The sequence below is a fragment of the Gavialis gangeticus genome, unplaced genomic scaffold (genome assembly GCF_001723915.1).
Source record: "Gavialis gangeticus isolate Ggan-Ray unplaced genomic scaffold, GavGan_comp1, whole genome shotgun sequence".
NCBI classification, from domain to species: domain Eukaryota; kingdom Metazoa; phylum Chordata; order Crocodylia; family Gavialidae; genus Gavialis; species Gavialis gangeticus.
In genome coordinates, this window is record NW_017729025.1 from 146,809,567 (window position 1) to 146,824,198 (window position 14,632).

A 14,632-nucleotide genomic window follows, 5' to 3' on the forward strand; every position below is an offset into this window, starting at 1 on the left:
TTTTTTTTTTTTTTTTTTTTTTTAAATGAGGTCTCTCTCAGCTTCCTCACCACGCAACAACAGTCCTTGTACTAAAATTCAAAGGCTGTGTTCAGTGCGAGTTTCATTTCAGTATTCAAGAGGATGAATACTCCCCTCCATCAAGCAGTATGGACCTCTTCCCTCCCTAGACTCTCCCTACCTTTGCAAGAGAAACAGCAACTCAAGAAGATTTCTCAAATGACAAAGGACAAAATTCTCCCATCAGGATCACCTGTAGAAAAGCCATGGCTACATGGATGGGACCTGCAGCAGAAACTGAACCAGGAGGTTCCAGAACAGGGTCACAGGCTTTGTCATTCATCACTGTCTCTCTTTCCCCCCAATCATCCATAGCGTTAGAAAGAGAGAGATGTAGCTAACACAGGAAGAAAGGGAGGAAGAATTTGCACAGGAAACGTGGCTGCTTGAGATAGCAAAGACCTGCAGTTAACGACCCATGCGATTCCTCTCACTGCTGCTTCAAAGGCAGTCAAGAGAATACGTCATGAAAGCAAGATTACTGATGAGAAAGAGAAAACGTTCTCTGAACTGGCTCTATTTTACTGGAAAGTGAGTAAAGGGGATTTTGCTTTTTAAGCAAAACACACATGCTGTTCCTCGTTAGTAGGGCTGTGCGAAGCTTTGGGTGGCGATTCGATTCCGTGGCTGAATCACCAAATCCAAACTGAACCAGGGGACCAATTAAAAGGTCCAAATCGATTCAAAGCTCTCTGAATCTTCGGAAAAGATTTGGACAGCTTTGATGATTTGGGCAGTCCCTAGTGGCAGTAGCAGGGAGCTGCAGCTGGACTCAGAGCTTGTAAGTACTAGGGGCAAGGGAGGGAACCATGGGGGGGCCCCCGCCAGGCCCCATCCCCTGCCTGGTCCCCCAGCCCCCGCCATGGCTGCCCCAGCTCCCAGTGCTTTAAAAAAAGCCCTGACTCATCGGGTGCTGCCAGGTGGAGGGGCAATTCCTGCTGGCTCCCAGTGCATGGGGGGCTCTGCATGAGCCCCCCTGCCCCCCCACTTCCTCACACCCCCCACAGGTGCCCCGCCTGCGCCATCTCCAGCCCTTTGAGAAAAAAAAAACCACCAAGAAAAACCCTGGGACTCACCATTCCTGCAGCAACCTCAGGGCATCAGGGGGCTCGTGAAGAGCCCCCCACGTAGCATGGGGCAGCAGTGAGTGCAGGGTTTTCTCATTTATTTTTTTTTAAAGGGCTGGAGCTGTGGCAGGTGGGCCAGCCATGGGGGGGCTGGGGGAGCAGGAGGGCTCGTGCAGAGCCCCTCATGCAGCATGGGGCAGTGGGGTACAGCAGGGATCACCCCCTGCCCAGCAGCACCCACTGAGTGGGGCTTTTTTGTTGGTTTTTTTTACAAAAAGTGCTGAGAGCTGGGGTGGGCTGGGCAGGAAGATGGGCCTGGGCAATTCGGAGATTCGGCAGAAGCCAGATCTCCGAATCGGATTCGTCCGGATCTATTCAGGGCAGTGATTCGAAATCACTGAATCCGAACGCAAAGTGAATACTAGCTGCTTGCACAGGCCCACTACTTAGGTCATCGTACCCCCTCTTCCCTAGAAGGGATGAGACAGCAAGTGGGACCTGTTAGGGATGGTATTCCACTGCTCTCTCCCTCTGAAGAGTCTCCATGTCCCTTACCCAATGTCACCCACTAAGAAAGGGACTGTTACAGGTCAGAAAAGCTAATAAATGGCATGTCTAGCTCCATACTCCCTATCCTGGAGGTACACCATTTCATGATCTATCTAAGCATACACATATGTTGAGATACATCACTGCACTGACTGCAGCATAATTAGGCATACCCGAGTTCACTAGAGCAGAACACTTAACTTTCAGAGTGAAGACCATTTGGCGTGTCATCCCAGCATATACCCACAAGCGTTCCCAAACTTTAATCTGTACTGCAGCCAGCACTGCCCCATCTTCACTGCTAGCACTGCCAAGCTACCGGATGGCAGGCCTACGTGCACTGCTATTGCATCCCCCACCTACACTGCAGATATACTACAAGTCTCCCACAGCAGCTGCCCATGGCTTCCTTAACAGTGTTCATTCAGCATGATACCTACAATCTGCATCTCCCCTGGAGTTAACTCATCCCTTCTACACTTTCAGCATCTCCAGCCTCTGTCCCCACAAGCCTGTTGCAAAGTAGCTTAAACACAAAAAGCACCTCAGCTTCTGGGGATAACTGCTTCCTGCAGGAAAATCCTCTTAGCTTCCCTCCCTCCACATTCCTCTCTTTCTGTCAGCTCCACAGCTGCTCTGTTTCAAGAACTGCATCATTACATTTGCCGACCAGAGCTGGAGGCACCAACACCCATGATCAAAAAGTCACTTTGTGGGAACCCATTTATAGAAGCCCGTTTTGCAAACCCTTCTTTATACATGCAGCCTCAACAGAACTACTTGTGCAGCACACAAAGCGACTGCAGGACCCAGCTCCCAGCTTTGCTCAGTTGGATCAAGACTACTGAATAGGACCGAGCTCCCACATTAATCTCATCTTGCGCTAAACAATGAGCCTTTTGTCAAAGGAGTCTTCAAGAGCCCTGGCAGCAGTCTGCCCTCGGTTTGTTGCTGCCTCTCCAGAGTTTAGGAGAGGGAGCATCAGATCATCAGCAGCTGGAACACACTGTTACACCCAGACTTACAGTCAATTGCAAGGGGGAGAGGAGGGTACAACACTTAAAAATCACCATTTGCAGTCTCCAAGGCTGAAGGGGAGAGAAAGCAGAGACACTGCTTTGTACAGCACCAACAGTTCAACTCTTTTCACAAGGAGGCTGATTGTTCCAACACGCTTTGTTTTTAGTTATCTTTTTTGCAACCTTTAACTCCCTCCCTCCCCCACCCTTTTTTGCAACATTTAATCCCCTTTTTGAAACCTAACATTTAGTCTGATGCCTCAGCTGGGGACTCATAACGATCCGCAGCACCTTCCACTGTTGTATTTCTAATGGTCTAGTAACTCCACAGATGTGTAGTATGAGTATCTCAACCCAGACCAAGTTAAGAGCAGCTTGCAGCAGCATGGCTACATAAGGTAGAAGGGTGGACATAGGAATAAACTGTCTGCTCCCTCAAGAAATAGAGGGTGATTTTCAGAAGGCACAGGGGAAAAAAAGAAAAGTTAGGCATCCCAACTCCTCTGGGAAAAGTCAGTGCTGTGCTCTTGAAAGTCTTTCCCATGCTACAGAGAATATACAGGTGAGCAGCATGTGCAAGAGAGAATGAACCTACCCTGCCTCTAAGAACAAAAGTGGTGTAGGACATGGAGACCACCAGCTATCCCTTTGAAAAACACTGCCAGCTACGTGCATACTGGATTGTATGCCCAAGTCTACTCCAAGAAAGCAGCTTCATATGTACTGCCTTATTGCTCCACAACATCAACACAACATTTAAAACCTATATGGCTCCCGACAGCACCATGCAGAGGTCCCCAAGTTAGTCCTGTATGCATTCACTCCAAAACTGGAAGTGGTACACCTGCACGAAAATGCAAAACACCACGCTCCTGTAGATGTGCTACTTCCTGTTTCAGAGAGAGCTCTGATATTGCTCCACCCTGACTTGTACTGTGTGGTCATATCCAAAATACCTTCCCTAAGGAAGTTCCCAACTTGCTTTCCTTGCTGCAAAGCAACTTCTTCATCCAACTGGAAGAATGGAAAGGGCTTAATATCTTCCTCACAGTCAAGGTCCTAACTGGAACAGATGGGCTCAAAGCCAAGGTTGCAGAGAGCAGTTACAATCAGATGGACTAAAAATAATGCACAGGAGGTGACAAATAAGAGCCTGTAAGTTCTCAAAAGCCAACCTAAAAACAGAATGAGCGGCAGCCATAGCATCTCCAAAGGGTATTTATTTCCTGTGGAAAACCCCAGCGCCGAACACCCCTTCTGCAAGGAATGAAAACATGAATGAGAAGAGCAGCTGTCAACCCGCACAGGAATCTGTAACAACAGGTGCATCCAACAGTCAAGGTCTATGGAAAGTATCATGCAAGACCCTCTTCCCCACTCCTTCCATTGTGCTTCATAGCAGACCCTTTCCCTCCCCCAGCTCACCCCATCCCAGGGCAACAACTCAGGCAGCTCTCCCCTTAACTGACAGCAAACAGGCATTGAGCAGTGAGGCCCAAGCAGGAGGGTCAAAGCAGCCACCGAATACAAAAACCCTCCCCCACTCTCCTCATATTAGAACAACATCCAGCTGCTCCACTCCCACTGCCAAGATGGAACGAAGAAACCTGGAGAACATAAACAGCGAACAAGCCTGCCAGCCTGATTTGGGGTCAGCCGATTCATTTTCTGGGAAGGGAGACTAACCCTTCCCACAAGCCGCACCCAGTGAGCAGAGAGACCTAGCACTACACTTTACACCTACACCACTTGCAGCTGTCTACTGCCTACACACCTTCCTTGCTGGCTCTAGCTCAACTTTTACTTTGGGTTTTGTTTCTTTCTTTCTTTTTTTTTTTTTTCTTTTTTTTTTTTTACATTTTTACATCATGCACAAACACACACCACACCTCCCTTGCAAAATGGCTTCTGTAACACTGATCACTGCAGGCAAATTTACCAAGCTGTCTCCTCCCAGTCCCTACAGCCTAGAACAAGGCTTCAGTCCCAGATAATTCTATTGCTTCCTGCTGTCCTACAGCCACGCACCAGAGTCCAATGTTTGTTATAAATGCTGTAGCAGATTTTTGGAAACAAATATCTCCATACCAGACAGCACACTATTCACAGAGGTGTGGGAGATAGGAGGAGGGGAGGCAGCGCACTGGAGGCCAGTCAAGGGCACAGGCGACTAGTACAGGGGGCACGCAGCCCCCCCTGAGACTGGCCTCCGACTCCGCACCGCTCAGGACAGGGCAGTTTTTTTGTCACATGGGGGCAGCATGTTGGGTTGGGGGGGGAACGACGACTAAGCCATGGCACAGAAGAATAGGAGTGGACATGGGGCTTTTGGCTTGCCTGCCCACAAATTGTGCCCCCCCCCCGACTTAGGAGGCACCAGTCACCCCTGATCATATCACAGAATATTGGAAATGAGGGTTGGAAGGGACCTCAGGAGGTCATCTAGTGCAACCGCCTGCTCAAAGCAGGACCAGCCCCAACTAGATCATCCCAATCAAAGCTTTGTCTAGCCGGGTTTTGAAAACCCTCAAGGATGGAGCTTCCACCGCCTCTCTGGGTCACCTGTTCCACTGTTTCACTACCCTCCTAGTGAGAAAATGCTTCCAGATAGCTAACCTAAACTTCCCTTGCTGCAACTTGAGACTGTTGCTTCTTGTTGGGTCACTCCTGTTTGTGAATTGGGAAATGTTGGCATGGAGTAGGGAAGAAGAGGAGTAAGGCAGGGTGTGCTTAGAAGGGTATGTCTTCATTCTAAAACTCATCCCAGAGACTCCAGACTCAGGGGGATTGGCTGGGAGAGGCAGATAGCAGCTGAAGGGAATTCTCTGCTATTATTACCAAATGGAAATTATAGTCATCGTGAGAAACCTGAGCAGATCTTTTTCTGAGCAACAGAGGCAGCGGTGAACAGAACGTCTCACCACAGAGGCATTTCTTGAATGTCACACAGGAGCTAAGGTGCTTGTACTCAAATTGTATCTTCAGTCCAGTGTGTTTTTTCAACTAACATTGTTGCCAGCCTCTGCTATCAAACCCAATCCACAATATGTGCTGCTCTGTAGAAAATCTGGGGGGCCGGGGCAGCGGAAGATGGGGGAGGCAGAATATAATAGACATAGAAAAAACAAACAGTCATTGAGAAAGATACTTAGTTGTTTAATTGCCAGGTTTCTCTAGATTTATTAACAGCTCCTCCTAGCAAAGGTCTGGGAAAGTGATCATTTTTTTGCCTTAAGGAAATGAAATGCTTTGGACCAACTTAGTATATGGTGTGGGTGATGGGTTGGGGGGACCAAGGAGGGCCAGAAACAAGAGAATTGGGCTTTCTGTTCTTTCACAGCCCCACTGTGTTACATTTTACATTGAAAAGCCAATATGAAGACGGGCCAAATGGTACCCTGCCCACGTACTGAAGACTACAGGGGGTGCTGGTAGAAGACAAGTCTAGTGGAATTGGGAATGAATACCCTTCACCCACAGGCAAACAGAGGCCATGGACCGATGTGCTGTTTGACGTGCTCCAAACAGCGAGGGTACAGACATTTACTCCTGAAAAAGTGCTCCAAAAAAGTTACTCTTGGGGCAATACCATATTTATTCAAATACAAGAAGACCCTGCATATAAAACAACCCCCACAATAATTAGCTTCTACACATGGAAAATTTATAAATGTATGGAAAATTTTCTATCTATGGAATTTAATTATTGAATTATCATCTTAAATTCATCCTCACCCCACTACTGCAGATGGTGGGGGGGAAGAGTTGATGAGGGGGGTAGTAATGGGGCACAGACAGTGGAGGAGGCAGTAGGGAGGCATGCGGTAGGGCAGGCAGTGGGGATCAGTAATGGGGCAAGCAGTGTGAGTTAGGTGATAGGGGGCAGGTAGTGTGGAGGCAGTGGGACAGGCACTGAGAGGCAGGCAGCTGACCCTGCTGTCTGTCCTGTCCCATCTTACATGTCTCCCATTGTGCCTGTCCTGTCTCCTAATGCATCTGCATCCCCCACCATATTCCCCCTTCCTCTGTTCTCCCCTCTATGCTGCTTCTGCCACCTGCAGCATCATCTTCCTCTCATCTCCCACCCTCCCCTGAAGCCTTTCCTCACCCCACCTTCCCTTCCACCCCCCGCCTTTACCATTTCCACACCAGCAGGCCCTATCCCTGCTGCTCCAGTCTAGCTCTGGCATGGTTCCAGCTGAGCTCTGCAGCAGTGGCATGGACCTGGCACTGCTGGTACAGGGCTGGGCTGGAGAACAGGCTCTGTGCTCAAGACTGTGGCAAAGGCAGGGTCTGCTAGCAGAGGAAAAATAAGGAGTAATGTGGTGGAAGGGCATAGAGAGGGAGAAGCCGAATGGAGGGGTGGGGGGAAGACTGGGGCCTGCAGGGGAGAAGTTGGGGGCAGGGGGCCTGCAGAGGCAGCAGGGGGGCAGGAGGGCAGCTGCAGCTCCAACCCTGGGTTGAGGCCAGAGCTGGAGCTATGGCAGCTGCCCACCCTCCTGCTGCCTCATGCTCGATTGTAAAGAGAGGGGCTTCCCCCCACATTAAAATGGGGTTGGGGGGGATCATTTTCTAATTGAGTAAATACAGTAAGTAAGAGGAGTATCTCTTAGATGTTTCATCAAATGCCTGCACACTCCACCAGAGCAAAACAGGTCCTGATCTTCCCAAAATGGTTCCATGGGGACGGGTGGGAAGAGGGAGAGGGAGACAGCCAATGCATGCTCTCCTATCCTCAAGGACCTCTGGTGACAGTGACACATGCAAGAATTCCTTCTCGCCAACCTCCTTTCTGGAGGGCACTACCACTGCATGCCTCTGCAGTTGTTTTAAGGGTCTGGGTGGGATGGCATGCACAGCTGCATGGTGCTTAAGCACTGAATTTGAAGTGCTCCAGATTGGAGCAGGATCTGGAACATGTCACGCAGGTCTGCCCATGCCCTAATTAGATGGGTTAATTTGGTGAGGCAGGAAAATTTAAGAATGGCACCTTCCTCTGAAGTAAGTATTGATTACCACTGCAAACAAGATTCCAGACTACACAGCTTACTGGTCTAGCATTGTACATCAGGTTTTACATTTGTATATTTTCCCAACTTGCAGTAGGTAATAAATGATTCAGATATATTCAAGCTATTGTTGTATACACTTACAATAAACACAGCTCAGCAGTCTCGCAAACTGGAGGCCAGATTGCCAAGGGAGCTCAGACTCAATCCAAATACCAAGTTTTCAAGAGTTCAGCACCCAACATGGCCCACAGAGAGCATAAACCTCATGTGCATAAAACAGATCCAGGTACACGGATGAACCTGAGCTGGAACAGCTGTTACTGAAGCAGCCCATTTGAACTGCCATGGTTCAACTGTCTAGGTACCCAGCTGGCTGTGCTACAGTGGCCAATTTTGGTATTTATGGGACAGGAATGGGTATGGTGTGACAGTGTTTCAGGAATTTCACCAATGCTCCACTAGAGTTGTTTCTTTCTTCTTTTTTTTTTTTTCCTTAAAATTAATGGAAACGTTGGTAGTCTGCCAAAGTGCATCTTGAGAGGCAGTGGGGAGACGCAAGGTTCTTACGTTTCTTCCCATCCCATGGTTAGGCATAATCCCCAATACCAGCACTAATACCACAGATTCAATATTGGTCAGTGGCCTACCATTTCCTTAGAATTGTCCTAAGTAGGCTATAGGGTATTTAAAAGAGGAAGGTCAGAGATGAAATGCTATCTACAGCTGGCAGCCTTAAAACAAGAGGGGGGTCAGTCTCCATACTGCTAAGCCCCATGTCTCCACACATATGCGCTAGTTCATGAGAAGGACATCACACTTCCCTTCATGTCATGTTTGAAAGGAGGCTGCCATATACCCTTTTCTACTGGGTACAGATATTTTGCATGTGGATGAAGACCTCCTCTGCACACCGAGTTATTTCAGGGAAGATGGGGACGTAGTTATCATTCCGAACCTCCCTTTACACCAGTATGTTGGGGAGAATCCCCTGCAAAGTCACAGTTCAACTGGAGTAACCTTGAGGAGAATCCATGCACGTTTTGTTTGGACAGTAACAGAGAAAAGTCTTTTTAATATTTTTCTACACACGCCTCCCTCCCATCCATGACAGACTCCCTTGCCCCTCTCTGCAGGAATACTCTGTCCCCAGCCAGACCCTCACAGTCAGTATCCCTCCCCTTGTGCACAGCATCCTCAGCCTTCTCCCTACCAGACAGCTGGTTTTAGACAAACAGTGAAGGAAGAGGAGGCCAGACCTCACAGGAGATGGAGACATTGCAAGCAGACATTTTGTTCATGCTAGTTCTTTAAGTATTTGGCTGCTGGTCATATGCAGATGAACACAGCCAAATAAGGGTATCCTTACTGTCCCAGCAAGTCAGCATACTGACAGATGAATTAAATCACATTAAAACTTAAGAACCCCCCACCCTTTCTCCTCTCCCTCCCCCCTACACACACACACCTGGAGAACATGAGTCGTACTGTTCTTTTCAATTTATTTTCCACTGCTAACCAATCAGCTACTCAGTATCTTTTTTAGAAGAGACAAAAATCCCCAAATGTAACTATAAGCAGCAACCCTTCCTCTCAGGCCCAAACCCATCATGCAACCCCCTGCTGAAACTAAAATGTTTTAAAAGGGATGTTGTTATTCAGAATGGCATAGGAGAAATTAAAAATAATCCAGCTGTTGCATACATGGATAAAAGAAGAAAAAAAAGCAGGGGAGGAGGAAGGAGGGAAAACAATTTCAGGTGCTTTTTATTTTGGCAGGAGGGACTCAGGATTTACATGTGCATGGCATATTTTAAACTATATGTTATTTCTGTATATTCATAGACACTAGGGCCAGAAGGGACCTTGGAAGATCTTCAAGTCCAGCCCCCTGCCCCAGGGGCAGGAAGTCAGCTGGGGTCATAGGATCCCAGCAAGATAAACATCTAAATGTCTCCTGAAGGCGTTCAAAGTAGGTGCTCGAACCACCTCCAGCGGCAGTCTATTCCAGACCTTGGGGGCTCGGACAGTACAGAAGTTCTTCCTTATGTCCAGCCTGAAACGGTCATGGAGGAGTTTGTGACCGTTCGACCTTGTCATCCCTTGGGGCACTCTGGTGAACAAACATTCCCCCATATTGCCAAGTACATGTACTTCATGTAGCTTTGCACTATTCTTTCTGTTTGCATTTTTGGGATGTCCCAAGTCACTGAAGCCATGCACTTTGTACAAGTTTCATAGTTTATAGTTTCATAGTTTCTAGGGTCAGAAGGGACCTGAGCAGATCATCTAGTCCGACCCCCTGCCATGGCAGGAAGAGCACTGGGGTCAAATGACCCCAGTAAGGTGGTCATCCAACCTCCTCTTAAAAACCCCCAGGGTGGGAGCCTGCACCACCTCACTTGGAAGCTGGTTCCAGACCCTAGCCGCCCTGACCGTGAAGTAGCGCCTCCTGATGTCCAACTTAAACCTTCCCTCCGCCAGCTTGTGACCATTGTTCCTGGTCACTCCTTGCGGCGCTCGGGGGAACAGGGACTCCCCCAGCGCCTGCTGATCCCCCCTAACCAGTTTATAACAGGCCACAAGATCCCCCCTCAGCCTTCTCTTTTGAAGGCTGAACAGGTTCAGGTCCCGCAACCTTTCCTCATAGGACCTACCCTGCTGTCCCTTGATCATACGAGTGGCCCTCCTCTGGACCCTCTCGATGCTGTCCACATCCCTCTTGAAGTGCGGCGCCCAGAACTGGACGCAGTACTCCAGCTGCGGCCTGACCAGTGCCGCATAGAGGGGGAGGATCACCTCCTTGGACCTGCTCGAGATGCATCTGTGGATGCACGACAAGGTGCAGTTGGCCTTCCTAGCCGCCTCCCCACACTGCCGACTCATGTTCATCCTGGAGTCAATAATGACTCCCAGATCCTTTTCCACCTCCGTGCTGACAAGAGGGGAGTTCCCCAGCCTGTATGTGTGGTGCCTATTGTTCCTCCCCAGGTGCATCACCTTACACTTGTCCGTGTTAAACCCCATCCTGTTCTCCTCCGCCCATCCTTGTAACCTATCTAGGTCCAACTGTAGCCTGTTGCTCCCCTCAATTGTGCCCACTTCCCCCCACATCTTAGTGGAAAGAAACACCAGCCCATGACCTCCACAGGTTCTACTTACCCACGTAGAATGTGTTGGGGGCCTGCTTGTCGCCCAGCTGCAGGTACAGAATATTTGTCGTCTGCGTATCATGACGAAGCCACAGGGCCACACCAAGAATGATGCCACCAGCCAGCTAGCCAGAAACAGGGAGAGAAGGGTACAAATTAACAAGCACTTCTTCTGCTTAATACACGCAATACACAGGCTCAATACATGCGAGTGCACCTAGGGTTTTACCCAGTGTGCTAGCATAGCTTACAAGGACATCTCTCTCCATAAATTGATGATACTAGCTCCTCTGCACAGGACAGAGGATTACACTTACCTCAGATGGCCCTGTCTGTTTACTAGCATGAATTCTGCCCTATGTGGAAAGGTTCCAGATCTCCCACTGAAGTGCAGGAGCGTTACACATTTGTTTCAGCCCTGAACAAGGTCTTTTCTTTCCAATGTGCATTGGCATCAGGATATCTAGGCTGACCGAATTTAAAAGAGTGCAGCGCCATTCTTTCAGCTTTGGGAACAGAACTATTCCAACCACAGGAAAGGTCCATAATTTGAACAGCTGCATGACAACAAGAGTTTCCTTCGCAAGTTTTCAAGAGCAATTATGGAAACAATGGGCTATATCCCACCGTCTATTGTGCTGGAGGTTGGAGGGAAGTGGTCCTCTCCGGTCTGAGATGGACAGGATTTCAGTCCAAAGATCCTCTGAACATTAGGCCAGGGAATGGTTAATATGCTTGCTGCCTCTCCACTTCCATAGGGGCCACACACTGTCATACTGGAAGGTGAGGCAAGGCTGACCTTTATAACCCATGGCTGGTATTTTGTGCCTGTTTCCTTTTTGGAACAGCAGTCAAATATGCTATGTAGTTCCTCCCCTTGACTGACCTCAGCCATTCTCCAACTGATGGCATGGTTCAGGAATCCACTGCACCTCAGCTCCACTTGTTCAACCTTGCCTTTGCCCATTTCTGCTGCAGTATTTATGCCCATTGCTCCACTTTTATTTGTCAGGTGCACTGGCCATTCTGTATAATACACCTCTTCAACACTCCACCTCTAACTTGCATGCAGACTTTTGTTTAGTCCAGTGGTTCTCAAACTTTTTCAACTTGATGCTATGAGATGGTATAAGGCTAGGCCTAACAATGACCAAACTCCCAGAATGCTTCAAGGAGGTTGAGGAGTCAGCGACTGACATTCTGGTATATCACTATCTAACCCTTGGATAATTGGTGCAAGCAGTGTGATAAAGTTTGCAAAAGTAGCTTTGTACTGCGTAAACAAGAAACCGCAGCTATTCCGCAAGTAGGATACTCAGAAGCAAGCACGCTTTAAGAGGATGTATGAAAACCGCAAAATTGCAGCAAGAACCTGCACATATCCACTTGGCGATATTATAATGATGGTATAAGTAGATTATAATGAAGTAGAATTTGCATTAAAAGTGAGAACTTATTTTAATAGGAAGCGTAAAAATTGCGAAATATTTAAAATCATGTAACTTGATTTGTAGACTAGAAAATGACTATGTATTAGTTAACAGTATAGAAGATGTGTGATTTCAATGTAACTTTGCACTTGTGCCAGTTTGGTATCTTTACCTCAAAAGATATTGGAGTGATTTCGAGTCTGAGCTGAGTAGCTGCACCTTGATGCCACTTGCTGGTATTAAGAAAGCAAGGGCTTAGCAAAAGACTTTAAGTTTTTACCGTTTTGCGCTTAATAAAATCCAGAATTGAATTCAGGTCTGAGTCTGTGCTTAATTAAGCCTTAAAGTCATCGGTATGAAGTCAAACAGATGCACCCTGTCATTGGATTCAGAGCACTCCTCAACATGCCAGATCTTGGCCTTCAATTGTTTTTTGCCTAGAGAAATGTAAAAGAGCAATTCTTTTGCTGCAAAGAACTCAGAAAGTTCATTACAGATCAGAATGTTTTAATACTATGAATCCCCCATCTGAAATCTCTGAGTTGCACACCTAACAGTGCTAATGTTGCATGGCACCCCATGGCACTTTTCAGAGGATCTCAATCACTCCGAGGTGCTGTGGCACCCTGGTTGAGAATCACTGGTCTTAGTTCCTTTCAAACGCTTTGCAAAAAGACAGAACTAAGACCTAGTTTCCTCAGCTTCTCAATAATTTAGATCTTCTGTTCCTGCATCATGCCTTTTCCTTTTAAGGAACATCCTTCAGCTAAATCAAATTGACCAGACCAACTCTGTGCAGACTGTTGTAGGTGTTAAAAAAATTATGATCTTTTATTTATGTTCTATAGTGCTGCCTTTCAGCCGGAGGATTCCCACAGGGTTTTACAACCCCTGTATATGGGCATAATTTTCCTATTGGTGGAAAGCAGATGTTTCTGGGATGAAAGAGCCACACTCCACATTAGCAGCATTTCAAAGTGATTTTTAGAAAGGGACACCAACATTAGCAATTGAAGCTTTCAGGGCAAAGGCAGAATTTAAGATTAGCCCCTTTGGAACTGGAAGCCGTAAGATGGATGAGGCCTCCTCCTAACTTACATAAGGATAAAACAAAACAGTTTCTTTGGTCTTGTATTAGACGCACCACATTACACATCCCAAGATTATAAATTCTCGGGTCTAATGCTTCTAGTGAACTCATCTTATATTGATTCACTGTAGCATCACACTTCATCTTTGTACCTGTTAACAAAAGCACGTAATTCACATTACTTTTGTAGGCTCCCACCTAAGCACTTAAATATATATTTTCAGAAATGAACAAAATGACTTTGGGATGCTGAATGACCTCCTGCTCCAAACATGGGAACATGATGGCTAAGCTGCTTTGGAGACATCTCCCCACTCTCTGAACTGTTGCTTCCCACACCAAATCAAGCAAAAATGGGTGAACAACGTATGCTTGGGGGTATCCTTGCTTTGACATGGTATAGATACACCCTTAGACTCTTAAGTAAATGATACTGAAGTGCTTTGAAAATGTTGCCACCAGGCTTTCTGTGTACACTGATCTGACTGTAGCTTGACTATTAGCAGCATCTCTTTTCTTCTCAGCGATCTTGAGATGTCCAGTCTCCAGCAGGGAGATTAAGATACCTTCATTTTCCAGCTTCCTACTCCCTTGCTTTGTGTAACGTCTTTGGTTAAACCCACAGTATTTTCCATCAACTGTGACCCCCTGACCTCCCCCCCACCATGTATTTGAAATTACTTTGGAGAGTCCCCCAGCCCATCCCAAAAAATCAGAAGAGGGAGCAACTTATTTTCTCCTCAGAGATGGCAGTTCTTTAGATACCTGTCTGAAGAACATAGTATTCAGTATGTGAGCTGTGGGCCTAAGTCATTGAAACAAACCAGTCACATAGAAACCATAGCTGGAAATGCGACATAGAAATATTGGGTTGCATATATACTTATGTGACAGGAACTTAGATTTCTCTTGTTCCAAAACTCTTCCAATAGAGCTCATACTTGCATTGAAATAGGCCCTGGCACCAACATTTCTTGAGAATTTCAGAGGAATTAATAATAATTCTTCTGAATAATTTTATACAGTGAAATAAAGTCTTTGTCTCCAGACCTTCCATGAAATCGGGTACAGCTGCACTCTCTCTTGAGAGCAGGTCTTCAGAAAAAAATACAGAAATAAGGGCATCAGAGTTTAAAAAGATGCGTGAGAGCTCACTTGCTGCAACCTTCTTACAGGGACTGTTACTTTTAAATTATATAGGCACTTTTATGAAAAATTTACTTTAAGTGCCACTGTCTGAAAAATGGTACTTACGT

At 47.0% G+C, this 14,632-nt stretch overlaps 1 protein-coding gene across 1 annotated transcript in view; it reads right to left on the reverse strand.

Moving 5' to 3' along the window:
- The window catches only part of CD81 (CD81 molecule), a 153,983-nt gene that overhangs the window by 105,049 nt on the left and 34,302 nt on the right, over nucleotides 1–14,632 (reverse strand). Inside the window, exon 2 of the mRNA XM_019519729.1 lies at nucleotides 10,867–10,981. Coding sequence (XP_019375274.1) covers nucleotides 10,867–10,981 — 115 coding nt within the window. The remainder of the gene's footprint in view (nucleotides 1–10,866; nucleotides 10,982–14,632) is intronic.